Source organism: Trichoderma virens, assembly GCF_000170995.1.
Source record: "Trichoderma virens Gv29-8 chromosome Unknown TRIVIscaffold_4, whole genome shotgun sequence".
NCBI classification, from domain to species: Eukaryota; Fungi; Ascomycota; class Sordariomycetes; order Hypocreales; family Hypocreaceae; genus Trichoderma; species Trichoderma virens.
In genome coordinates this window covers 2,335,096-2,359,243 of record NW_014013745.1, presented here as the reverse complement: position 1 = coordinate 2,359,243, position 24,148 = coordinate 2,335,096, and the positions used below count along the sequence as shown (strand labels likewise).

General features: G+C 52.7%; 5 protein-coding genes across 5 annotated transcripts; 2 read left to right on the top strand and 3 right to left on the bottom strand.

Moving 5' to 3' along the window:
* Positions 1 to 169: 169 nt before the first annotated feature.
* TRIVIDRAFT_72151 (uncharacterized protein) lies at positions 170 to 2,720 on the bottom strand (the record flags this gene model as incomplete). The annotated part of the gene is made up of 3 exons (XM_014103656.1): positions 170 to 1,609; positions 1,670 to 1,750; positions 1,811 to 2,720. The coding sequence occupies 3 exons, from the start codon at positions 2,594 to 2,596 to the stop codon at positions 224 to 226; spliced, it is 2,253 nt and encodes a 750-aa protein (XP_013959131.1).
* A 3,331-nt stretch (positions 2,721 to 6,051) lies between these two features.
* TRIVIDRAFT_199497 (uncharacterized protein) lies at positions 6,052 to 7,232 on the bottom strand (the record flags this gene model as incomplete). Its single annotated transcript, XM_014103655.1, has 4 exons — positions 6,052 to 6,454; positions 6,593 to 6,697; positions 6,931 to 6,953; positions 7,017 to 7,232. 4 exons carry the CDS (start codon positions 7,230 to 7,232, stop codon positions 6,052 to 6,054), a joined length of 747 nt encoding a protein of 248 aa, XP_013959130.1.
* A 1,304-nt stretch (positions 7,233 to 8,536) lies between these two features.
* TRIVIDRAFT_122881 (uncharacterized protein) lies at positions 8,537 to 11,683 on the top strand (the record flags this gene model as incomplete). Its single annotated transcript, XM_014103654.1, has 2 exons — positions 8,537 to 9,279; positions 9,340 to 11,683. Coding segments are annotated over 2 exons (3,087 nt in total), but the record flags the coding sequence as incomplete, so codon positions are not given.
* Positions 11,684 to 13,727: 2,044 nt separating this feature from the next.
* TRIVIDRAFT_61684 (uncharacterized protein) lies at positions 13,728 to 20,768 on the bottom strand (the record flags this gene model as incomplete). Its single annotated transcript, XM_014103653.1, has 4 exons — positions 13,728 to 19,891; positions 19,941 to 20,028; positions 20,091 to 20,640; positions 20,722 to 20,768. The coding sequence occupies 4 exons, from the start codon at positions 20,766 to 20,768 to the stop codon at positions 13,728 to 13,730; spliced, it is 6,849 nt and encodes a 2,282-aa protein (XP_013959128.1).
* A 2,326-nt stretch (positions 20,769 to 23,094) lies between these two features.
* TRIVIDRAFT_178499 (uncharacterized protein) lies at positions 23,095 to 24,041 on the top strand (the record flags this gene model as incomplete). Its single annotated transcript, XM_014103652.1, has 1 exon — positions 23,095 to 24,041. The coding sequence occupies one exon, from the start codon at positions 23,241 to 23,243 to the stop codon at positions 24,039 to 24,041; it is 801 nt and encodes a 266-aa protein (XP_013959127.1).
* Between the last annotated feature and the right edge of the window lie 107 nt (positions 24,042 to 24,148).

Sequence of the window (24,148 nt, the reverse complement as noted above, 5' to 3'; positions counted from 1 at the left end):
AGCGGGGATCCGGCAAAGCTGCATGTATACGAATACAGGTGGCTACAGATAGTATCGACGACACGACAACAGCGACGATGATGACAGGCCCAGGTATATCTACTGCTACCAAGGTATTACAACATGTAGGTTAGGCACTAGGTAGGTAGGTAGTTTGGCACTGGTCAATGAGAGTGGCTGACACGCCAATTGATATCAATTTGATTAAACATCAATCCCCTCTTTAATGCGCCTTGACAACGCCCGCAGCGTCTGCCTGAGCCGCAATCTTCTTCTTGTACTGCTGCACCGTGCCGTCAAACTTCTCAACCGTACCGCCGTCGCACACCCACAGCGATGTACACACCGTCTGCAGCATTGTCACGTCGTGGGAAACCATCAGCACGCCTCCCTGGTATTCGTTCAGCGCCTCGGCCAGCGCATCCATAGCCTCGATATCCAGATGGTTAGACGGCTCGTCCAGCACGAGAATGTGCGGCTGCGTCAGTGCCAAGCAGGCGAATGCCACTCTCGACTTCTGACCTCCGGAAAGCTGCGCCATCTTTTGTAGACCGGTTGTGCCCGTAATGCCAAAGGCTCCCAACTGGCGTCGATATTCCTCGTCCGTTTTTCCGGGATACGCCTTGGCCATGAAGCTGACGGCACTCATAGTGAGGTCGAGCGAGTCTACGTGGTGCTGCGCGAAAAATCCGATGCGGAGTCTGGGGTGCGATGTGACGAGACCCTTTGATGCTTCAAGCTTGCTAACAAGGAGCTTCAAGACCGTCGTCTTACCAGCACCGTTGGGTCCGACAATACCGATACGGGAATCCAGCTGAACATCGAGATCTACGTTGCTCAGCAGCGGCTTGTCAGGAGTGTACCCAAAGCTGACTCCTGACATCTGGATGATGGGAGGTGACAGCTTTTCCACTTCGGGGAATTGGAATTTGACATCGTATTCCTTCTCCGGTGGCTCCAACACGGGCATCTTCTCGAGCTTCTTGATACGGGATTGAGCTTCTGACGATTTGGCCGCATTGTATCGGAACTTGTCGATAAAGGCCTGCAGATGCGCTCGCTCTGCCATCTGCTTCTCGTATTCTCTCTTGGCCACCTTCTTGCGCTCCTCGCGCGTAGCGTAGAAGGACTCGAAGTTGGCTCCGCGGTAGTAGTCGAGTCGCTGAGAGTGCTGGTGCACAATGTCTGTCGCGACTTCGTTGAGGAATGCTCTGTCGTGAGAGACGACAAGAACTGTGCTGGGGTAGTCTTGGAGATAATTTGAAAGGAAAGTAATCGAAGGAACGTCCAACATGTTGGACGGTTCGTCGAGCAACAACAGATCAGGCTCACAGAACAGAGCACGCGCCAGCGCCAGACGCATACGCCAACCACCAGAGAAGGTCTTGGTTGCAAATTGCTGTCTCTCGGGCGAGAAACCAAGACCGGCCAGAATACTGGCGGCACGAGACTCTGCCTTGTCAGATTCCATTTCGGCCAGCTTAGCTTGAACATCGCCCAGCTTGGTGTCCATGGTCTCCTTTTCTAGATCCAGTCTGGCAGCATCTGCCGAAGTATCGGCCAATGGAGCGCGCTTGACCTCCAACTCTGCCAACCTAGTCGTGAGATCCTATAAAATCAAGTCAGATGATGTGCTTTTAGGAAACTGGCGTCACCAAGGTTGCCTTACGTCTTGTTCCCTGATAAGAACTTTTCTCCAGACATCGGCATCAAGAACTGCTTGTAGAGCCGGAGTATCGTCACCCGTAATCTAGCAGGGACAAGTTAGTAATTGCACGAAAACACATACGGGTAAGATGATATAGTTCACCTCCTGCTCGACGTGTAGAATAGAAATGTGTGTCGGAATGGCAACTTCTCTCCTGGAGAGAGCTCTGAGCAGTGTGGATTTACCAACACCGTTGTTACCAACAAGACCGTAGCGATGACCGTATGCCAACGTAAGAGTGGTGTCGGTAAGAATGCGGTTAGCACCAATGGACACGTCAATGTTATCCAGCTTGATATCCTTCGTCTTGTTGGCTCCTGACGAACCCAGCTGAAGAGGGTTGACGGCCATGTAGAACTCTTCGTACGACTGCGCATCCTCGGGCTGGTCAAGCAATCTCGAGGCCTCATATTCGACCGTCTTAAACGTCTTCTTCTGCTGCTTGGCGGCAATCTTTCTCTCGGCCTTTTCGAGCTTCTTGCGGTCGACTTTGGACTCGACCTTTCTGACATTGGCAGATTCCAGGTCGACGGCACCTCCGGCGACAGCCAAGGTGGACGACATGTTCCGCTGAGAGCTGACCTGGATCGTTTGATCTAGCCTCCTGATGGCGGAGGGCCCCCGTCGCTCACCTCCATTCGCCTCGGCGTACTTGTCGACCCATTTCTCCACGAGCTGCTTGATCTTTTCCTCTTGGGCGGGATCTGCGCCTCCGGAGGCAGAGAGAAGCAATTCGGTAATTGTCGAAGCAGCTTCGTTGAGAGGAGAGATTTGCGCCTCGTTCTCTTCGTCTGTCCAGGCGGTGGAAGCGTGCGTCAGGTATCCAACCGAGTAGTCAGATAGCACCGGGTCGATGTTGGGGAGGACGGCCCTGATCTCGGACTCCATGATTGCAGGCGAATATGCAGCCTTGCGGGAGCGGAACCTGTTTGGTGTCTGATTCCAGACAAATCGTCGGCGGCCTCGATTCGGAATCTAGGGCGAAGAAGCTCCGGCCGATTGTCTGTATAGCTTGCCCGCTTTGGAGATGTTCGCATCTACGAGCTTCAATCTTGAAATTCTCTGGGCTGCCGTGTGCCCCGCCATGATTGGTGACGTTTGGGTGAGCGGGCCGAAACGGTCCGGCAGAGCTCTTTTTGCAGCTGGCAGAGCAGAAGCCGGCGTTAACCCCGATAATTCGATATTATGCTATAAACCAATACCTCCAAAGAGCTCTACTAATAGTAGGTTACCTTAGCTCATGATGTCAGCAAAGAGCTGTCGTGAAGCTTCTTGCCATTGGGGAATATTCTAGACGAAGTGTAATTCCAAAATCAGACAACGGCGCAATAGAGGCGCCCTTCTCCCATCTGAATCCGTCAAACGGAGCTCCCAGAACAGTAATTGACGCTCACTTCAACGGTAACGGGAACACCGTTCAAACTATCTCGCCATGGCGCCCGCGGTTCGGGGCGCTTCTTCAAAAATGCCAACGTTTCGAGTGTCCCAATCAGGGCATAACTCTCAAAGGACGCCGAAGCCCCAGGCCCTCGAATTTCCATGCCGCAAGCTGTGAACTCTATAAGCTGACAAGGGACGGCTGGTCTGTTTCGATGTGCCAAATCCAGCTGCGAAACTCGGGCTAATGCCGCACAGCAGCCAATAGGCTTGCGCAAACCTAAACTGAGCACCCTTGTCGAAATCCCAAGGGCGTCTTCGCGCGAGAACAACGCGTTACTGACGCTGGGGGCTAGAAAAGCAAGATTTCGGGATGGACAACCCGATCCAATCATGGCCTATCGGAGGCATCTTGGCCGCTCAATATCAAATTTCCCGTCTTGTTTTTCGCGCCTTCTTTCGAGCCGCTACTACAAAATAGTTACATGGTGCTGTTTGGTGTGTGTGACATCGTAAAGGAAGCGCCGCCGTTTTGGAGGGCCGGAGAATTTTCTTATTGCCTTTGCATACGTGTATAGCGCAGGCAGTGGCTGTGCAACTTGGATCTCAGCAGCAAATCTCGGTGTGTTTGATTCCGAGTTGCTGCTGTCGCACATTGATACGTCTAATCTCGCCTTGCAGGAAGGGTACACCACATGATAACTCCCTTTTGCAGTGTACGTACAGCATTGCTGCTGGGGTGATGTAGGCAATTGACGTCTTCCGCAAATCTCTCGATACCGGACTAAACGACGCATGTGTTACTTTGCAATTACATCAGTCACATTGTCCAGCGTACAAGTAGTGCTACCTCCTTGCTTGGTTGCTTAGTGGATCGGCACTGGGGAAGAAAAAGCAGCAGGGAAGTCATTGCCTTGCTTCACATGTGTCAGACATGCTCGCCATGGGACGGAGATGAAAAAGAACAATGCAGTTCATGACTGCGGCTCGCCCATGATGAAGAGCTGCAAGCTCGTAGCTGTCAGGGATAGCTGGCAAGCCCTTTTGACACTGCCATTGCTTCCGTAGAATTGGAGCCGCGGGGCCGTCTCCGCAGAATAACAGGGAGCAAGATCTTAGCAGGTTTACCATACGTTGTGAGCAGCGAGTCAGAGAAGCCGGATGAGCTCATCTAGCGAAATTGCACATATGCGGTGAGAGCTCAGAAAAAGCAAAGCCCTCGGAATTGTGATGGGCTTTTGTGCAACATGGCCGAGTGATATTTTCACATGGGACCTGAAACGCTAGAGAGATGGTCATGATAAATTTCCCTGCATATTACATTGTGAAAGTGGGCGCTGTTTTACTGCTAAGCTGGATTAGTTGAATACGAGCACCGTTCGGCACGCTGATTAGAAAAAGAAGTCACAATCCTACCGTGTAAGACGGGAAGAAGACTTGAATGTTCCGTAAATCCCCGCGGGTTGCCCAGAAACGAGCTCGTCCCCCGGGGTAACTACTGTGAATCCCTTGATGACTTGTCCGTTGGATGCTAAAGGCGGTACGAAAGGGTCGAGAAGGCTCTATTGTGTGTGCGTCCGAGTTGCATGTTTGCTACAAGAAATGAGTGTCTTGGAGACGAGTTGTCCTTGGCTTGCAGGGAGTGAAATGTCTCGCCATGTGTTGAAGCAACTGACTCAATGTTAGCAGAGCCGCAACTAAGAACAACAGACCCAACCTCATCGGAGGAGATCCGATGGAAGCCCTGATCGAAACTTGGATGATGATGCAAGCAAACCTGTCGCTAGTAAAATCAATGCGGTTTCAGGTCCGTCATTGAGGGGCGGGCTAGCAGACCAATGCATGTAAGGCGACGATTGCCGCTCATTGGCTGGTTCCAGAAGCTGCCCAACAACCATGACAGGCCAATTGGCTCATGAGAGCTGAATATTTATGAATCCTGATGCTGCATCGAGTCTATTCGCCCTGATCACCTCCACAATAGAGGGGTTTTGGAGATGAGGATCAGATTGATCGTCGATTCAGGCTGTATCGCAAAGAGGAGCGAGCGGACAATGGTTCTAAAAACAGCACCGCCCGCGATCGGCACGATCAACGCGACAGTAGCCGCATCAAGTGGCATGATTTCATGCTGAGTAGCAGCAGCCTTGGAAACTATCGAGAAATGAGCGGGATTGCGTCGAGCTGACGTTCCAACTTGCCCGAAGCTAGGTCGCCAGCTGAGGGCTGGCCTCATGCCGGGCCCAGCGGTTAGCAAATACTAGTAGCCTAGTAGAATCGCGATCCATCCATTAATGCAGCATAGCGCTCGTTGGCGCCGACAGCAAGGCCCGCCTCCAATGGCATTGGAGAGAGGGCGGAGAGGGAAAACACTGCTGGAGAGAGAGTTGCAAAACTGCATGTGTCGGGCCCGTCCATTGGCCGATGGCTGCGTCTGTGCTTCTCATGTGCGCATGGCTCATGGCTCATGGCAGATACGCGCAAACAACAGCTCTCTGTTGCTTTCGGCACCGAGCAGAGAGAGGACTCTGCGCTTCAATGGAATTCTATCTTGGCGAGCCCACGTTCTCCGGGAAACCACATGCCAGGGGCGACGAGACAGCCAGCCAACGCACGAGGGAGGGAAATTCGTTACAGACAGGACGAAGATGTTGCGGCATGCACTGGGCCTGTGGTAATATGATGAGGGCCACGGATCGAGGCTAAAAATATTTGCGTACAACGTGCAGCACACGGACATGCCTCGAGCGCATGTGGCCGCCGCTCGTTTGTTGGCGAGGGCCAGGCACGAAGCGAGATGCTGTCTCACAGCGGAGATCTGTCGAGTTGGGTGATGCCATCCACAGATTTCGAGATGCGATGCGGTGGGCTCATGGGCTCGAGGGGGGGGGGGGGGGGGGGGGAGCTGGTGAGACAACAGAGCACTCCTTGGGCTGGTACCTGGAATAACTGGTGCCACGTCCATTTCATTCATTTGAAGTTTGATGAAGTTGATGGGCACGCACGAGTATGAACTCCGTATTCAGGCAGTACTTGTACTTGATTAATGCGGTAATGGCATCCATCTTATCCATCTTAGTACTCGCCGACCTGGGAAAAAGATTTGTGACAAACTCAAAAACACGCAAAAAGAGGACTCGTGACGGCCTCCGCTTTGGGTCCCGTGCCTGTCTCGTTGCTGTCTGAAGCTGCCACGGGCTAATTTCAGAGGGCGACACGGCGTCAAAGGCAGGGCAACAGAGTTTTGGCCTAGCTCGACATGATTCGATGGGCCCGTCTTGAGCGTCTGACAGAGATATGCTGGCGCTCTTGTTTGCGGCACCCGGCGGCAGCAGGAGGCCTAAACGGGCTTGTGCTGGCAACCAGAAACTGCGGTGTGGCACGTCCAGATATAGATAGAGTTTGTCTATGCACCCATTGGGAAATTGGAATTCATTGCTTGGCTCGTAATGGATGCTGCGCGTGTTGAAGCCTAAAGGCCGCGGCAAAGAGGCCCAGCCAGCGTACCTGATGTTGGCCGTGGTGGTGGGTTTGAGGTGGACGGCGATGGAGGCGGATGATAGGCCAGGCCATTGCTCGGCCCTGGAGCTTAGACAAGAGCAGTATGGAGTACTGGAACACAAGATAGTACTCATCACAAATTACATTTGAACCATAGACGCAAAATGCTCCGGGCAGACAGACGTGATGATATCGTGTACCTGGGCATGCATGTGGCCAGGCACTGTACATTAGACCCGCCCCCACAGCCGGGATGCGACATTCTTGCTGAGATGTGCCGGTGCCCAAGACGAGCCGGGCAAAAGAGGATGAGACCCAGAAAAAAAAAAAAAAAGGAAACTTACAGTAGTCCGTCTTTGTTGTTTACCTTTGTTGTTGTTGTCGTTGTTGTTGTTGCCGCCCTGAGAACATGCACCTACCTGTAGCTCACCCATGCTAAGCCCTGCCAGGCGAGCAACAACATAGACAAGGGCGCATCTTCAACGACCCGGCGCCGAAATTGCTGCTCCGTTTTGCTCGGTGTAGACCGAGTGGCTTCTGTGCCGCTTTGGGAGATAATAGTAGGAATTAGCATCAGCAACGGCACGGCGTGGCTGTGAGCCAACTCCTGGCGGCCACTGTCACAAGCGCCATCCGTTCCCTTCATGGCTTCAAGGTTCGCTTCAAGGGGGGCCCCCGTTCAAAACGGGAGGCGGTACGTACCCACGACAGCCCGTTTCAGCGGGGGGGCCCAGCTGGTCTCAGCCGCCCACCAGCGGCGTGTTTCGCACCTAAGCTTCAGCGCCGAGCATCAGCGGGCTCCGCTACTGTAATTAGCCCATGATCGAGCCGCTAAGATTGCAGTCTCCAGTCTCCAGACTTGCTGCAGCTGCAGCGTCAATCAAACAGGCGCCAGTGCTGTTTACAGTTGAGTTCCAGTAGTGCTGCAGCATGAGAGTTGTGTGGTGTCTACTGGGCTGTACAGGTACCTACATGTGTGTCACTGGGCTGCCCGGCATCTCTCTCCCATCCCAGTCCAGCCCATGCCTCTTCCCATTAATCCCATTTGGATCCCATCTTTGATTCTCTTCCCGCTCGCTCGCTCACCTCACTGCCCGCAAGCAGGGACCATAAGGCAGGAAATAGCCTCCTCATTTCCTGTCCCCTTCTTCTCGTTTTCCACCTCTTTTCATTTCGTTACCCCCTTCTCCCTTCTCCCTCTCCCTGGCCAGTCGCCTGTTATCTACCCTCCGCCTCCCCCCGGGCTGTGGGCTCGCAGTCCCAAAACAACCGCCTTATTTTTTCCGGCGGCGCGCGTCTCGAGTTCCAGTCCAGCCAAGGGAAGCTGACCCAACTAACGTTTGCAACGGACAAAACAAAACCGACGACTCAACCTTGCCCTTCTCCTGCGCCCAGGGAGACTCACCCTCTCCAACAGCGCCTGAGGCTGTCCATTGACTTGACGATGCGCCTGCTGCTCAGCTCTGTTTTGCTCTGCCGGCTCGTCTGTTCAATTCGAGGGTGGTCGCCTCGCCAGTAATCATGCAGACGGTTCCCAGTGTAAGTTCCATTTGCTGCCCTTTGGAAACGGCACAAGTCAGCCCAACCGTCTGGCAAGGCAGCCATTGTGCCGCCCAGCGCTGCGGGAAGGAAATGGTGCAGGAACATGAGCATTTGGGCCTGGACAGGCGCAGATTGTAAATGCTTGGACTTTGTCTAACGATTCGTTTACTGTAGCTTATTGGGACCGGCACTGCCATTGCTGCAGCGGCCAGCGGCTTGGTGTTTGGCCAGCCTGTCGAGCCAGCTCCCCCGAAGAAGCGACAGAGCCAGCTGAGAAAGGAAATCTCGTTTGATCGCGAACTGCCAGTGACTGCCCCGGCGGGTGTTTTGTCTCCCCTACGATACCAAGCCGACTTCGATGCGCCATCAATAGAAGCCGAGTACCCGCAGCAGGACGCAGTGTCCAGCCCCATCACCGTGTCTCGCCCTCCTCTGTCGCGCTACCAGAGGCCGTCACATCAACCTGTTGCATCGCCCAAGGCAACCGCTGACAGGCGGTCGTTGTTGAGAGAGGCTTCAGCATCACCGACGCCAGAGGGACCTAGGGATTCCACCTCGTCGAGCGGATCTTGGATTAGGAGGCTCTCGATCCGTCGCCCCCCGTTGTCGCGTCAGGGAAGCGTGAGGTCGAGATCCAGCGTTGGGCCGGATTCGCCCTCAATGTCCCAGTCATACACCTCGTCAGCCCCGATTCTATCCAGGCCGAATACTGCCGGCAACCCTCTATCGCCCAACAAGCTTGTGAAGCGCTCTCCATCAGTCAAGGCCGGAGACGTTCCCACGCCGACACGCGCCCGAGCTAAATCGCATCTATCTATCCTGCGCCGACCTGCGACGAGCCACCAGAGATCTGCCACGCTCCATCATTTCCGTCAGAGTGCAGATTTAACGAACCTGCCATCACCTGCTTTTTCCTTCGACCAGTCATCATCACTGCAAGAAAATCTTCTTGCGCCCATACAACCCCAGAGCACACGAAAGATTAGCTGGGTATCCTTCTTTCATTCGCGCACTAGGAACACAGGCAGTGGTGGTAGCATTGCGAGTCGTCTAGGAGAGGCCACCCCAGGTGGACGGAATCTGTCTGGAAAGCGCATTGCCCCAGGGGGTCAAGATCGCCAAAAAGTGCATCTCGTCAAGCCCAGGATGGTGTCGGCTGCCTCAGCGCCTCCAATTACGCCATTCCCCGTGGATCGACGACAGGAACTCAGCCAAGTCCGAGATGAGACAGATGTTCACGTGGTCGATCGCTCGGTTTCCCCCGAGAATACGCCTGCCGGCAAGGCAGCACGACCTCAATCTATGCCTTTTCCCCCGGTCAGCAATTGGATTCCAGGAACGTCGGGAAGCCTTCGACGGCCAAAACGGGGGGCTGAGCCGGATGGTGTGAGCGACAGGCGGCACGTGTCAGCCCCCAGCAATAGCGGCGCGCAAATCACCGTGGAGCTCGACTCTAAGGCGCCGGCGCAATCATCGATCCCACCCAACTCTTTAGCACGGCAGGGGCCGACGCTGGATTCAGCAGCCAAAGTTCAGCTAACAATGCATAAAAGAAGCCATTCCTCCCCACTTCTCCCCGCTCCTAGAAACTCGAGTTTTCAAATCGAAGTCCCACGCTTAGGATCGCCTGGCGGGGCGGTCTCTCACCCAACACGGCAGCACCAGCCCTCGGGGAGCTCGACAAGCTCCGCAGCCATGTCGCAGCTAACAACGTCGCCATTGCACGAGGGCTTCGCCGTCGCCGAAAGCTTCGAAAGCGACGCCCGTGGCTTCACGTCAGGGGATGAGGACGACGCCGACTACAGGAGTGACACCGTGTTCGACTCGTTGCGCACGGCAGCTTCCAGTCGCACAAGGGCCGTGGAGACGCCCTTGGATTCTATTTATGACGACTCCCCCCCGAGCACCGCAGGAAATAATGGTAGGACCAAACGCCTCTCAATACAGGAAATCTTGGGTCATACCTGGGGCGGTGACACAGACATCATGGAGGAGGACGAAAGTACGGTGATGCCCACGGGAGTCGAGTCGGTCGGTGCCAGGGCGAGATACTCTAGCCGCCATGTCCTCACCCTACCTCGCATCAGCTCAGAGTCGTCCCAGAACGGCGTATCGCTCTATGCGAAAGACTTTGGTCGCATTTCTCTCGACGACGACTTTGACGAAGACTGGGCCGGTGACGACGACGCCCATTTCAACCCACTCTCTCCCCCTTCCAAAGGAAGCTCGCTCAACTCGCGACACATTAACCCCAATGTCAGGATTGCGCTGGCGAATCTGAGCCTCGACCACATGTCTGATATGGACCACGATGATCGGCCTCTAAACAACCTGTTCGACTGGAGTGAAACTTCCTTTCATGACCGGGGCAACTCGGGCGGTGTTCCCTTACGTCCCAAGACGTCTTACGAAAAGCAGGAACTCGACGCCAGGGGCGGACGTTCCGTTATTCGCAACCCTGTCCCAGCGCACATACGGAGCCAGAGCGTTCCTCTCTCGCACGCTATGGATGAGGCTAAATCTTCCAACGGTGCCAAGTACGGCACTTGGGGACTGGGCTCAAAGGGAGTCAGTGAGGATTGGGACGAGGATTTCGAGTTTGATGGCGGTGCCAATGAAAACGATGGCACAACTGATGACAAGTTATTCTCAGTACCTGAATCCATCCGTGCATCCCAGCCTAGTGTGAAAGCGCATTCGGGACAAATCCGCGAACTGTCATTACTCGTCAACGATCTCAAGCGACTGTGTCGCCACGGGCGCGATATGGATATGCTCGATGGCCCACAGAAGACTTTGTGGAAAGAGGCCGAGGGTGTCATTGCCCTCGCCTCGCCCGATGAGGAGGAATCAGTAGACGGAGAAATTGACGGCAACTCCACCGACACCATGGACGAATTCGACAACAACGATGGATTTTCCGACGACGATGACGACGACGACGATGTTTTCGCTGATATCTCGTTCACCAAATTCGACATGGCCTTCGATATCAAGGAGCCCATGTCAAAGACGGCTGTAGTTCGTGAGCGTCATTCTCCGAAACGACGATCTGTCTTTTCCCCCGACGATGACATCTTTGGTGGGAATTGGCCATTGGTTGATGACACCTTGCCTTTGGAACGTCCTACTCTCTCTCGGACACCCGAATTGCGAGCCGATAAGCAGCAAGAAGCCGCCAACGGCGCTCGCTCGGTAATGGAAGCCATGCATCGTTCTGCCCCCAACCAAGAATCTCAGCCTCGTTCAGATACCAAGATGCATTTCGATACAAACAGCTTGAGAGTCCTGGTCAAGAGAGCAGGAGAGCTACGTGATTCCTTGTCAGATGTTGTTCGTCGGGCCGAGCAAATAACGCAGAGCCCTGCCGGAACTCCAAGGCGTGATCGTCAAAGCGACTCCAGTCCTGCTTTCACGCGAATGTTTGATGACCCAGGCTCAAGCCAGTCTCGTCGCACCATCCGGCATCGTGGTGACCTTTCTTCTTTACTGGATTCATCGTCACCAGAAAACTCAACCTCATCTTCACCAATGAATAGACGCATACAGACGGTGATTGCCAGCTAGACTATTACTGTTCTGATGTCGATATTCATGGTCTGCATCACCCCAACTCCCCTTATTCCATCTGCACCACCTGATGGGATCTTCTGTACAGAAAAAAAATGATCTTGCGTGTTTGTTCTATTTGCATAGCGACGGTTCCGGGTTACCATTTATTCGATTAATGCTCCATGATAATGCCTAGCACGCTTACCAATTCGATGAACCCCCTTCTCAATTTAGATCAGTGCGATCGACGAAGCCGTCCAAACATCTTTGGTTTTGCCGCATAATCCTGTTTCGCCAGGAATTGACAGCAATCACACGGCAGTCTGATTGCATTCTGCTCACGCTCACCACCTTTCATACGCATCAGATTTCACGATTCCATTTGAACGGAAATCCATGAAATCCATCGCGTATAATACAAGTCCGGTTAGGACATATTGACAGATCGCCCACCTGTTCTTGCAACAGCAAGTAGGGCAGTGTGACAGTTTTACAAGCTGTCAAGGAGATGTGAAGTGGTTTTCCTTTGTCTTTCATGACCTTTTTAGTATGAGTTGTTGGCCATGTCACACTTGGCAAGCCGACGAGCTACGAAAAGATAATGAACTTGTGGGTAAAGAGGGAGAGAGAAGGGGTAGGGGTAGCTCAAAAGGCTACTATCTCTTTTCTCGCCTCCTCTACTGCCCTCTATACCAAAAAAACAACAAAATATCAAACTTTTAACGACTCTAATTAACGAGCTCCGACACAGAGAGGATTGAGCAAGCCGATACAGAAGCTCATCCCCTTAATGACCACGACGGCATCAGCAGCAGCACCTTCGCTTGTGAAGCAAGAAGAAAACATGCTCTCGACGCCCAATTAAAAAAACTACCAAAAAAACGACTAAAAAAGAAAAAAAATAGGGCATACAAGCTTGAAGTGGCAACAAAATAAAAGAAAAAACAAATCAAAAGGGAGGGAGGGAATGTTCGGATCGGAATACACAGGATATATACACAGTGGTCGGCAAACGAAAGCATTGGATCTGGTGTTTGAAAACATTTTCTGTAAGCATCGGCGCAAAAAACTCTTTGCGCGTATCTGGTGGTTTTCTTTCTTCCCCCTTTTTTTTTATCCCCATTCCGCGAATTTTTTTTCTCTTCCCTGAAGCCCTTTTTTTGTTTTCTTTTTTTCCCGCTTTAGCTTAACGAGATGCATGGATAGAGAGCTCTGAATGGCCATGACATGACAATGACTTGGTGCATGAAATGTTTTGCTTCCTGCTGGTTTCACGTGAAGGGTGATTGTTAGTGAGTGAGTGAGCGAGCGAGCGAGCGAGTGAATGTCTGATTGTGTTTGATGTTGGTTTTGTGTCCTTTCACTTCCAGTATATACTTTGGCTTCTTCTCTTCACACCGGACTCGGATTTCTTTTACACTGGACTGGATTTTCTCACACCGGACTGGACCTTTTTCTTTCTTCCAAGATTTCGTGGCTACGGGTATGGTTATGGTTTGGTTGGTTAGGATACTGATAGATGCTGATACCTGTGTGTATTGATTGTTTCTGAATATATACTTTATACGAACGACTTCCACCACATTACCATCCTCCATCAACACAAACATATAGAGAAGAAAAAATAAAAAGCTCCTACAACACCCCATCCAACAAAAGGGTATATCCCTCCTCACCAAAACGTACACACTTGAACCTACTCAATAGAGTAGCATAGTCCCTATTTTTTTCTTCTCCCATAATACCAGAAGCCCTGCGCTTTTTCATCTCGATTGATAACACCGTATTAGGACTGGAGCCCTTCCCCCCGCCCAAAATCTCTCATCCAATTGCTTCCCCCCAGCTCAGCCCTGAAACCAGTGGAGAATGTAATATCAACAACGCTGATCAATCCTCCTGCCAGCACCAGCACGGTTCATCAATGTGCAGGGAAGAGGCTTTTCTCCAAATCAAGACGAAATGCACGTCAGCGCGCTTCGCTGACAGGGGGGCAAGGGCCTTGCCACATGGAAGCCAAATCAGCGGGATGCGGGAGTCCAAAGAGAGCTTAGATCAGAGAGGGTGTGGCTGGCTGAGAAGGCTCTGCATTAGGAAGGCTTGCCGAAGGGCTCTCAGAAGCCTTGCGGCTGGGCGGCAAGAAGGAGATGCTCTTTGATCGGCCGAGGGCCTGGTTAGGGGAAGGCAGTTCGGAGATGAGGGCCATGACGGAGGGATCGAAGACTGGGCGGCCGTTCTTGACTGATTGAGAGCGATTCAGCCTGGTGGGACGGGGCCTGGAGGCATGATTCGACGGAGCCGCCGCCACGGAGTCCTTTTGCACGTCTTGAGAGATTCTCTTGAATGCCAGCTTCCACTGTTCTTGCGTCATCAAGACTGGTGTGGAAGTACGGAGGCCGGCTGCACGTGCAGCAATGGCAGGGACAGGGCTCTCGTCTGCGGCCGAAGACGCGGCCGAGCTGAGCGTTGCCACTGAGCGAATTGCAGTTTGAACTGTTGGGCGCTTCTTTTCAGCTCGCGTCGTGCTCGGGCGCCAAAGATAGCCAGAAGCGGCCTGCTTGATAGGCGGGAGACGCCATAGTGCTTGGCTTTCGATTGAAGCAATCTCCGAGGTCAAGACTCTGCGCAAGGTAGAGCGGGTCATGGGCGGAATGTATGATTCCCATGCTTTGGAATCTGGCTGAGGTAGGCCGATTGAAGCCTTTGTAGCGACGGGCAGAGTCCACAGCGAGCCTGTGTTTGCCTTGGCAGACTTTAGGGTCGCCTTCTTCTCTTGAGTGCTTGACAGCTCTGACTTAGACTTCCACACGCCATCCGACTGAGTCTCAATGGTCGACGCGGGCGACCACAAGGACGTGCTTGAGATTGTAATAACCCTAGGAACATACGCACTTCGATGGCTACGACCGGCCGGAACGAGGTAAGCAGTCCAGAACTTGGCATCTGGCTGCGGCAAGCCAAAAGAAACCGTCTTTGCGGGTGATGAAGACCATAGCAAATCCACCACCACTGCGGCGGGTTTAACATTAGGTACCTGAGATGGCTTCGCTACTTCACTCTTGGGGGGCAGTGACTTTGGCTTCCACACGCCACCTGAGGGAGACTCGGTGTATGGTGCAGGTGCCCACAAAGATGTGCTGGTGATCATGATGGGCTTGGGCACATAAGCGGTTCGATGGCTACGGCTTGCTGGGAGGAGATACATGCTCCAGGCCATGGCATCCGGCTGCGGCAACCCGACGGAAGGCGTCTTTGTAGATGATACAGACCACAGGAGATCCTTAACCACCTTCAAAGAGAAATCAGAGCGAGAATCACGGGTTTGCTCGACGGGTAGTGATTTTGCCTTCCATACGCCTCCTGACTGAGAAACAACAACAGGGGAAGGTTGCCATAATGATGTGCTCATGATGGTCTCATATTTGAAGAAATTGGTCTTGTGGCGAATTGAACGACTTGGCAGAACAATGTAAGTGCTCCAAGTCTTCTCATCAGGCTGAGGGAGACCGATGCGAGCACCCTTCAAGGTAGAAGGCGCCCAAAGCAAGGTCATCGACTTCAAACCCCACAGCTTTGTAGAGATCAACTCAATGGCCCTCCGAGGCTCAGCAGACCACATAGTAACGCTTTGGGTCGCGAGCTGCTGCTGCTTCCGAGAGGTTCGGCGGGCAACGCGGCTTTCAGGCTGGATGTATGCATTCCACTCCTGGATATCCGGCTGTGGAAGTCCCAGCGCACCGTTGCGAGTGACAGAAATTGGCGACCACAGTGAGGGAACGATAGCCAAGGTAGCAAGGCTCATTACCTCGATTGTAGTCTCCTTGGGTGCTGGGCTCCATACACCAGTTGATGCGGTGGGTTTGGCGGTAGACTTGAGTCTCCACAGCGATGTCGATGCAACCACTGCAGGCTGAGGCATCCGAGATGATTTACGAGCAGTGCGGACCACTGGCGAAATGTATGAGTTCCATACATTAGCATCGGGCTGGGGCAGTCCAATTTTGGTTCCTTTGGCGGGAGAGAGCGGCAACCACACTGAAGCAAAAGCAACCTTTCGCAGCTTGGCCTCTACTTTGCTCACTGGAGACCACACGCCATTTGACTTGCTAGTCTTTACAGTGGGCTTCAATGTCCACAGCGATGTTGATACGATTGTCGCGGGTCGAGGCATCTGAGTTGTCCTGCGGACGCTGCGTGCCTCTTGGGGGATATATGCCTTCCAAAGTCTTATATCAGGCTGGGGCAGGCCCAGGCCAGGGACCTTTGTAGCGCTCGGTGGTGACCAGACCAGAGTCTTAACAGCTTTTAGAGAAGCCTTGGCAGCCTTCGTCTCCTTCTCTTCCCCACGGTGAGCTGTAGGCGCACACCACAGACCACTTGTGTACATAGAAGCACCAGGTGAAGCAGCCATCCACAAGTGGCTGCTTGACAGCTGAGCCGGCTCCTCCATCATCCGAGGAATGGTACGCGCGGACCTAGGAGCAGCGGTAAAGTATTGCCATGCTCCCTCGGCAGCCTGCGGCAGGCCCAAAAATTTTGTCGTCTGGGCCTTCATATGGCTTGTCCAGAGAGTGGGCACTAGTAGGGGAGCATCAGAAGAGTTTGCAGAAGTTAGAGTAACAGGGATGACATCAAATACTTCTTCCTTTGCACTCTCGGAAACCTCCTCAACCGGAGACGCAGCAGATGGAATTTCGTCAACCACAGACACTTGATCCTCCCAGTTCTCCTCCTCACCAACCATGAAGAGATCGTCACGGGATCCATCCAGATCGCTTTCCAGCAAGCTGGCAATCTCCCAGAGCGTAGCTTCGTCAAAGCCATCATCGTAATCCTCATCTTCGTAATTGTCCAGGCCGTTATCCATTTCATCATAATCAAGGAAACTCTGAGCGGGTGCTGGAGGGTAATCGGTCTGTCTCTCCTGAACCGAGCTCAGGAGCACTGCCGGAGGGTTCATCCGAGCACGACCGCTGGACATGGTGCCGGAAATGCCAGTCATCCGGGGAGGGACTCTGGCAGAGTCTGACTTTTCGCCCCATGCAAACTGGAAGATACCGAGAGATCCTGTCTTACCGGCAAGCGGCTCAGGGTTCTCAACGATGTCTGGGAGCGCACTAATGCGCTTGCTCTGTCGGGGAGGTCGTCGGGTGACTGATCGCGGTCGTGGCGCAGGTTTTTCCAAGTCTGCTAGGCTAAACCGGATGGTTTCAGGCTCAGCTGGTTTGGCAGGTTTGGCACTCTCAAACTTGGGCTCTTCTGGTTGCGGGTGCACCAAAGGAGGTTGGGCCTTGGGGGTTATCAGAGAAACGTCTTCAAACTCGACTGGAACATCTAGCTTGCTCTGAACATCCTCAGTCGAGCTGTTCAGCACTTCATCCAAGGCCAAAAAGCTTGTAACTGTAGATACTTGGCTTCTTGGCATCAGCGCCGTAGACAAGTCTTTGGCTGAGCCGGTACCTTCCACCATGCTATCATTATCGCTATCCTCACCCGACTCATCAGTATCTGGGGGAGTAGGGCTACTGATGAAGGATAATTGGTTGGTAACGGAGATGAGGCTCATTCTCCCTGAAGCTGAGAGGGATCGGCGATTGAATTTATCATCTCCAGATTCAGACGTTTCCTCCTTGACTGATTGATCCGCCGATACCTCTTCCTTCAGTGCCACGATCAAATCGCCAGCACTCGCATTGAGCTTGGTGATGGGAACCATCTCAAATTTACTGATATCGACGCTGCTGCGCAAAGAGTTGATGCCTGGCGAAGAGACAATGGTCGACGGGGAACTTGGGCCAAGGTCGACCTTGAGCATCTGCCATTGAGACTCTTGTGCACCCATTTCAGACTCTAGGTTGGCCAAGATGGTCATTCGCTGCTGCTCGCTGATGGTTGCACGCGAGTCTCCATTCTCCACGTCGAATTTTTTGAGCTGCTCGTGTATTCTATCGAGAGCCTCCTGGTCGGGTTCCACAGGTGACGGCTCAGCTTCAATAACGACAGTTACATTGGCTGGCCTGTACAGGGCCAAGGGTTTTGGCACCAAGAGCTTTCGGTTTCTCCGGTACTTCAGTTGGGATGAGAATGAAGGAAGCTCTTCCCCAACGCGATGGTGCCATGACACCAACTGTTTGGGAGTCGATTTGTACCCAGTTTCCGAGGCCGTTGATGACTCATACTTAGACATATCAAGCACAAAGGGGACTTCGGCCATCTTGTCATCTTCTTCGGTGACTCGGTTCTCGATAGGGGCAGTTTTCGGTGGCACCGGAGCATTTCTCAGCATCATAGAGAATTCAGAATCGACACTCTCGTGCTTCAAGGGGCGCTCACTGAGGGAGTTGACCAATGTTGAAACTGCCGTAGGCTTGAATTCCGAAGCAAACACGACTGACGAGTTTCGACCAATGGTTTCCTCGTAAGATGACTGAGTGTTGACTGACATTCGACTATGGTAAGACGAACGAGAATCTTCAGCGGTCAAGGAAGTGTCTACGCTGAATTTTGAAACGCATAGGGCACGCTGTGTCTTTTTGTCAGAGCTAGGCATTTGGAATCCTTGGTCATTTGGAACGACTGTCCAGACGCTTGTTCCCGCCACATCAACAGCAGCATCTTCCAAGATTTTCGGCTGCTGACCCTGATATTCTACAGGAACAGCAGGCAAATCGGGAACGAGGGATGTTCTTCTGACAGTCTTGCGTCTAGTGAGAGATCCAGGCGATGTCGCACCGTAAGAACTTTGCGACAGAGTTTTCACACCCACAGGAGAGATCAAAGGGAGATTCGGCGTTGAGAGGATGGTGAAGTCATCCTGAAGAGGGAGCACAGAAATGCCCAGTAGCTCGGACGCGGAAGCTGTCGATTTTCGAGGAATTGGTCTCGGTCGGTGAATCATGGATTTCCGTGATGGAGACTCGACCTCCTCTTCTGGTGCAGGCACAACCAAAACAGAAGCACTCTCCTCTTCATTATTCATGAACATGATTTGTCGATCGTGGGAATCACCTCGTTCCCCAGTGAACATCCTAGTCGCTCGGGCCCTTGGATTCTGCGGCAGTCCTACTGTTGCCATTCGCTGAAGAGGTGTTTTTGTTTCCTTCACTTCTTCTTCTACAGGAGGCGACGGAGGCGCACGCCGAGATGGCCGAATGTTGTTCTTGACCGAATTGCTTCGAGGTAGGGACGCTGTTCGAGGATCCACCCAAATCTCCTCGACGGGTATCGGGGGCGCTACAAATGTTTGACGAGGCGGAGGCACTGCTTTCGCTAACTTTTGCTCCTGGGGACTAAACATTGACGACGTAATCCGTGCAGTCATGGGATCCATTGTGCTGACGCTAAAGCGAGAGACAGCGGGCAATGCGTTGATATCTTTGGTTGCCCTTGACTGCAATGGCTTGATGGGAGGCGGTCTCTTGGTAGATCTTGGCGGTGGAACCAGCACTGTTGTCGCAGCTTGAAGGGGAGCTGATTTTGGCGTTCGGGCCTCATCCTTGGATGGGACAATTGGCGGAGAAGGTGAGGGACCGTCAGCTTGATAGGGCTGTTGAGGGGACCGTCTCCGTGTTTCTTCTACACCGGGGGAGAGCTGCACAGCTGAGGTCATGGCAACTGAGGGCTCTTCGACAGAAAGGAGGTTTCGACTGTTCTTCGGGGATGTAGATTGAGGGACCGGTTTCCGCTTGGATGTCTGCAACTTGTCCATCATTTCTCTAGTAGATAAGGCTCCGTCAAGCGCGGCGTCGATATTTGAGAAAGGGAGAGGTCTCAGCTCGCGGCGCTCTCGCTCTTTCATGGCGGCAGTGGCCAAATCGATGGTCGGAATATGGTCGAAGGTGCTCGGTTCGGTGCCTGCCGGCACAATCGGTTGCGAGATGACAACCTTACCTCCATTGAAGGCCTTATCCGACATCTGCTTCTTGTGGTGCACTCTGGGAGCCGCAGCCTGAGGTCGCATTGGGGGGAACAACTCACCCTCAACAGGAAGCCCGCCGATACCCCTGGTAGCTTGGCCGGAAGGTGGCTGGCTGATAATGGGCAGGACGCCGCCCACTCTAGTCGTCATACTCTGAGGGGGGAATGGCTGGGCAGAGATATTGCGGGTTGGCTCCTCGATTTGTGTTGTGGATTCAAAGGACACAGTTTTCTGGATCTTCAGAGTAGAAGCCGATGGCAACGACACGAAATTCTTCATGGAAAGAGCCACAACGCCTGTTTGCAGTGAGTATATACACATGAGCGTTCAGTCGTTGTCACATACCAATTAAAATTAAAAGCCCAATAGCAGGTAGTATTGTTCTGACGGCCAAGCCAGAAGACTTCAGTCCGAGAAAGAGAGGGATACTCAACTACAGGCGTAATAGTTAGCTTTCTTTCTTTTTTATCAAGCTTTAGTATCGGGGCCACTCACTCCGGTCCAGATGCCAAGTCCGGCAGTAACAAAGATCAAGGCATTACTCCGAGACAGTTCTGGCCTAAGAGTGTTGTCTTTCTTCGCAAGGACAATCTTGGTTGAGAGAGCCGCAACCATGGCTACATCAGTCACCATGACGATGACGCCGATAGGGAGGACCAGGTTACTGGCGACACAAACTGGCTCGAACTGAGGGCGTTGGACTCCCACGAAAATAGCGCCAAGAATAAACCTCACGAGAAGAGATCCCTGCATAGCAAGCGACAGCTTGGTGACCTTGATACCGCCATTGACTGCCCAGAGCAAGAACTGTTCCACCGAAACGCGAGCGACTTGATCGAAAACGGCCGCGAATGAGATGACGGTCTGGCATGCCGAGGGAGCATTTTGGTGGACGAGCGTTGCAGCGAAATCGAGTACTCCCCAGAGTGCCGAAGACGCCAGGAAGAACGAGAGGGCCAGCCTCAGCTCGTCTCGAAAGAGAGGCGATCTACTGGCTTTAACAAAGAAAAATATGGCCGCGGAGGCGGCTAGAACAACAAGACCACTGGGTTTCGCGAATTATACATGTCAGCACATCAAGACTCCACCCCGTCCTCGCGATTCTATCAATGTCGGGGTGACGAACAAAACGAAAGTCGCGACCAAAGCCGGGGCGCTGCTGGAGCCGGCCATTGCAGCGGCACCAGATGGTAAGTTGAATTAGAGGTCGAAAAGAAGCAAAAAAGACCCAGTCAATGGGCTATGAGGAATGGCTTAAAGAGAGAAAAGGGGTGGAATGAAGCGAAGAAAAAAGAAAGGTATCAGCACAAGAACAGAACTAAACCATAGCGAAGGTCCGACAACTCCTCACAACTCCAATGAGACACGAAAATCTCCAGCGCAGCAGAGAAATGCGTGAGTTGGAAAAGAAGGAAGAGAAAGAAGCCCAAAACGAGGCACCATGCAAAGACTATCTCGAATTCTAGGGCGGATCCGTGGGGACTGGGGGCACGAGAAGATGCGACGCCGTGGCCGGGATTGCGTCTAGTTCAGCAAAGCTACAGGCAATTTTTCACACTCGAGCTGCCAAGAAGCGCAGACATCAAACTTGACACACGGCAGCGGTCGAGGTGAGAAGACACAGAAGCTGGATTGGGCTAAGAAGAGGAGTCTCCGGGGTGGTGCCGTTTCACTTGAAACCTCCAACGTCGGGAGACTCGCATGGGGGCGCAAAGATGCTACACGAGAAGCTCCTTGTTCTAGCGGGCAAACGAAACGACGACGGGGCAAGCAAGCGGCTGCTGGCACATGATGGCCCGAAGCGAGGGACAAGGCGAGCAAGACGAAAAGTTTGTCGCGTTTTTTCTTGTCGTTTTTGATCCTGCCAGCTGGTGTTTCGACTGACGCTGTTGATGCATTGGCTCCACGACCAAAGAGGCGGCGGCTTTTAGCAGCGCTGGTGGAGCAGCAAGATTAGATCTCAATGCACAGAGATCTGCAGCGTAGTCCGGACCTGGCTTAGATAACATGAGATTAAGCACATAATGCGCCGCTCGGCTAGGAAATGATGGCAAAGGCCGCAAGACGGGGGGACTGGAAATAATAACGTTGGAAGAGAGGGAAGATTTTCGGGCTAGGAGTCAGCCCCTGTACCCTGGCGGTTTTGAGGGAAGCAGCCACAGGGCCTGCAGCACCGCCACAGGCAGCAAACGACCTAATAAGGTACATGTAGTTAGTATTAGGTATGAACATCAGATTGTTGTTTCCTTGCCAAACTGAATTCGGATCGCCCTCCCGAGGTTCTGCGCCTTGGATCTACACATTGCAGGAATTCTCTTAGTCGGTGGCTTATGGAAAGGAGGAAACGGAATGGCTATAGCTTCAACCCAACAGAGCCATCCACAGACGCCTTGTATCTACTATAACAAGTATTATATAAAGAAAGAGTTTGTCATGACATCTCTTTTGAAAGTAATAGGCTGGTTCCATCATGATATACATCTATATGTAATAATGGCAACACCAAGACTACCTATCTGATGGTAACCGGAACACCCTAGACCTGCACCACTCTTGACCGATACATCAACAATAACCAAGCGCTATCTTAATAACTCGTAACCAAAACGAATCGCAATCATCTTCAGCAATCAGCTGCTTCATCGTATTACTGATCCAGCCCTAGTTGCATCCCATATCAAACGCCCACCATCCAAGTCAAGACTCTTCCCGCACACGCAGATCAAATCTCGATATGTCCAGTCACTCGCCGCCCTGCTCCTCCGGATTGATGCCCGACAATAACCACATCGCCAAAAGTTCGTCAAAAGCAGGCATCTGATTAACAAATCCTCTAGCTGCTCTCAGCAGTAGTGTGCGCCGACTCGTCCAATTATTAGCTAAAAACAACACTTCAGATGACAGACGCCATTTAGTCTTCACGTCCCAAGCCTCGTCTAATCTTTTACCCGCCACAGACAAACCGTTCACTTTACTCCAACTTACAACTTGATATCAAAAGCAACACTATTACATACATGCACATGCAACTCTCCAGCTAGTCTGGCCCGGGCCGGTATGTCTCCTCACCCGGGCCGGTGCATTTTCTCCAAATCCAGGCTGCCGAATACCTCAGCCTGCATGTAACATACCCTACAAGCTCTTTTATATCTGTACATTCGTATTCCTCTTAGTCCTCCAAAGCCACTCCCCCCACACTTCCTTCAAAAGGGCAATTCCGCCCACATCGCATCTTGACGTGCATAGCCAACTAAGGTTGATAGAAACCCTCCCGCAGCTACCTAGTCAAAAAGACCCAGCCAATTGTCGTCTTCTGGTAAGTAATCAACCCAACTCCGGGCCCGGAGGCGGTTCTTGCATCCGGCATGCATTTACATGGCGCCCACATTGCCGCTTTGGGGCAATAAGATTCATTTCTTGAATCTTTGACGCTCCAGCTATCTGCCAAAAGAGTCACGTTTCATTTCTTGACTCACCTATCATGAGATTAAAGATGTTCCTTTGTTACTTGCTTAGTATATAAAGTCCCCGACAGCCATAGTGTTGAGCTCACTCATTCTGATAAAGACATCGACCAGTAACCTAGATAATCTCATCTTCAACATCTCAACTTACACATAAACACAACCACACAAATCCATTACCATGGGCCGCCACACCCTCGAATATCCCAAAACAAAGGACAACACCGTCCGTCGCCACAACGAGCGCGCAATCTACGCCCTCGAGACAATCCACCGCCTCATCAACTCCTCCCAGCTCCTCGATGTCTCCTTCAACCCCCCAGACTCCCCCTTCCCCGTCATCCTCCCCATGATCGGCCAGATGGGCTCCTTCGATCGTCCCAGCGCTGACCTCGGCGACCCCATGGACCTCTATCTCCACGGCTACGTCTCCTCCCGCATGATGAACGTCGCCCGCGCCACCGACAAGGACAAGCCCGAGGGCGGCGATAAGCAGCAAGGCCTCCCCGTCTGCATCGCCGCCTCCCACGTCGACGCCCTCATCCTCGCCACTTCCGCCTTCAACCACTCCTACAACTACCGCTCCGTCGTCCTCTTCGGTTACGCCACCCTCGTCGAGGATGAAGCCGAAAAGATGTACGCAATGGAAATCATCACTAACGGCGTCGTTCACGACCGCTGGAAAACCTCCCGCCAGCCCCCCACCAAGGCCGAGATGCAGAGCACCAGCATCCTCAAAGTCTCAATCACCTCGGGTAGCGCAAAGTTCCGCGACGGAGGCGTCTCCGACGACAAGCACGATTTGCAAAATGAGGAGGCTCAGAACTCGGTCTGGACGGGCGTGCTGCCCGTCTTCTCCAGCATCGGCGAGCCGCTGCCGACGACGTACAACAAGGTCGAGGTTCCGGCCAATGTGACCAACTTTATCAAGGACTATAATAACGAGAATAAAGAGTATGTTCTTTCAGCTGTAAAGAAATAGATCAAAAATGGGCTTGGAGTTTGCTAGAATTTATGTCTATGTTACATGAGAGGTTTGTGGGATATAAGACGGGGAGATGAACAAATATAAGAAGACAAAAAAATATT